Source organism: Protopterus annectens, chromosome 1.part2 (genome assembly GCF_019279795.1).
Source record: "Protopterus annectens isolate FY-2018-M chromosome 1.part2, PAN1.0, whole genome shotgun sequence".
In the NCBI taxonomy this organism is placed as follows: Eukaryota; Metazoa; Chordata; order Ceratodontiformes; family Protopteridae; genus Protopterus; species Protopterus annectens.
The window spans coordinates 232,331,876-232,334,575 of record NC_056727.1 but is presented as its reverse complement, the minus strand read 5'-3'; the positions used below and the strand labels follow the sequence as shown (position 1 = coordinate 232,334,575).

General features: G+C 34.8%; 1 protein-coding gene across 2 annotated transcripts in view; it reads right to left on the bottom strand.

Annotated features, from left to right (window-relative positions):
* Positions 1–221: 221 nt before the first annotated feature.
* Positions 222–2,700, bottom strand: part of ACTR2 (actin related protein 2) — an 848,078-nt gene continuing 845,599 nt past the window's right edge. For both annotated transcript variants that reach the window (XM_044055728.1, XM_044055739.1), the window contains one exon: positions 222–1,209. In XM_044055728.1, coding sequence (XP_043911663.1) covers positions 1,039–1,209 — 171 coding nt within the window. In that variant the 3' untranslated portion in view covers positions 222–1,038. The remainder of the gene's footprint in view (positions 1,210–2,700) is intronic.

The window sequence follows — 2,700 nt, the reverse complement described above, 5'->3', positions numbered from 1 at the left end:
TTTTAAAGCAGGATCAAGTAACCAAAAAAAAAAAAGAAATAAGTAGTTGCAATAATTGCACAAGACAGCAGGTAAATGTTTATGCAAGTTTTTAATACAAGCGCTTCTGATATATATATATATATATATATACATACATATATACATATATATATATATATATATATATATACACACACACATATATACACAAAGCGCTGGAAGAAAAAATAATTAAATACTATCTTTAACCATTTATTTTTTAAACATTTCTTATAATGCTTCCATTATTTTGTTTTCATCGTATCACAAACATTTAACAAAATGTTACATTTTTCAACCAAAGAATTCCAGGGAACCCAGTCCCTTTGAATATTAGTTCATGCACTGCTTCAAAGCCAGATGCAGCAGTGCTGGCTGTAATAATTTTCTTGCTCCCTGTACTTTAAAGGATACATTTCACTGTATACAAACATTAAAAATAAAGGTTAGAAATAAAACCAAACTGAGCAGTCTGCAAACTGCAATTAACTGCAAGAAGGTACTAAAAAAAGTACATTTTCACAAGGTTATTGCAAAGTACTGCTTGTTCTTGGAAAAAAATACTGGAACTACTTTTATGTGTTGTGGTAATAACTTATGCAGCTTCCGTTTTATGGGTTTTAAATAACACTAAGTGTTGCACAGCCCCACTATAATACTGTGGAAATAAGCTGCTGAGAAAATATTGTTTTTGCACTAAGGAAGGCAAGCATCCTTGTTTGCTGAAGATAAATCTAGCTGCCCTTAAAAAGCAGTAAATACAAATAAAAAGCCAGCACCTACCAGACAGAATAATAGCAGACCCTTTGCCCATTTCTTTACTTTTTTTTCTTTTTTCATGAGTAGTGACCTTAACAAACATTCAGCAGATGCTCTCTAGGAAACCAGAACATTACAGCAACATCGGGGGTCAAAGGGCATCAGCATGCCTCTCCAGGTCATGTGGCTGAATGAGTTCAAAGACTAACAAAGGAAGGAAGAAAGCCTCTGGAAAGTGATGAAATCAGATATTTAGATTTATCGAACAGTCACTCCAAGTTTTTCTAACACACGTACACCTTTTTCCTCGTATTCCTGTCGAGTCATCCAAAACGTATCTTTGTCTTTCATAATATCTGCAAGCACTGCACCACCCAAGAACACCATATGCTTACGCCGTGGAGGATCCTCAATACGGATTTTAAATTTCTTGGAAAGAAAAAAAAAACAGTAGATATTTAATTTTAAGTGGCGTAATACAAATATGGCTAAACAAAATCAAAAGTAACAAACACAAGAAAAGAAAAACAAAACACAAGAACAGTGTCAGGTGCAGGGGATAGGGCCTTAAATCCCATATCACTGCCACCAATTTGCATCAGTTACATCAAGCTCATAACCTCAATAGTGATCTTGTATAAGACTATCAAGTACACTAAATAAACCTCACCGAAAAAAATGCATCAATGCAGCCTTAAAACTATTCATATTAGAAGACTTTCTTATCCCAATCAGTAAAGCATTCGAAAGTTTACCCAGCCCTAAACTGAAAGCATCATTTTTCTACGTTGGTATTATATATGGAGTTTTTCACAAAGAATGAGTTATTCCTGGAACCAGAGAACACAATCTGCATAGGTGGCCACCAAATAAATGCACAAAGTCCAGTTTTCTTCAAAAGCAGTTGCCAAAGTGTCTAGGTCAGTTCATCAAATGAACAAATTGTCAAAACCCATGCTGTTGAGACTGTACAATCAACGATTTGGTCAGTTGAACAATTCTGAGAATGAGGTACAGTGGAGAATGAGAATTCGCCCTTTTCTCCAATGTAGTGCAATTTCAGAGTTGGTACAAATAATCAGCAGGGGGTGAGGGGTGCAAGGCCTGCAAAAACACTGTCTGTATCATTGGCGGGTACTGTGTGGCTTTATGTCAGTTTTTCAAATAACTGTACTGAACCATATGTGTTTCGACGATGTGGTTTTTTGATAAAACTGTCAGATCTGTTGGCAAATCCACTTTACACTGTCTTATTACAACCAACACTTACTGTCCCTTATTCCAACCAACACTTCCAATAACCAATAAGATTTGCACCACACAGCTAAAGAACAAAGGTAGAATGACTAGACTCCCAGGACTTCACTAAACTCATTCTGATCCCAGTGCCTTCTTATGCAATTTTAACAGTAACGGAAACTTAAATTATTTTTCATCTATATACCTAGAGCTATTATATACATACATACGTGTGTGCTTGTGTGTGTGTGTGTGTATCTATATATATATATATATATATATATATATATATATATATATATATACATATATATATATATATATTATTATTTTTTGTATGTACGTATACATATACATTATAAATATATCTACGGGTCAACTTGAAAAGACCTAAATCCCACATTACTGTATCAGACATGACCGAGATGACACAGCCAAAACTTCACATAAACAAACACTCGGAATACAGACATGGAACTCTGGGAAACTAACCGGGTCTATATCACAACGTCAAACTCACAAAAGTTCGATCGTTGTAATATCGAACTGCTATGTTCGAAACTCAACAAAACTGAAAGCACAGAAGAGCGATTTTTTTTTTTCCCTGGGAAAAAAAAACCCTGTTCAGTGACAAAAAAAAATAACCTTAAACCTAAACTGAAGTGGAGGAAATCCGCCCCA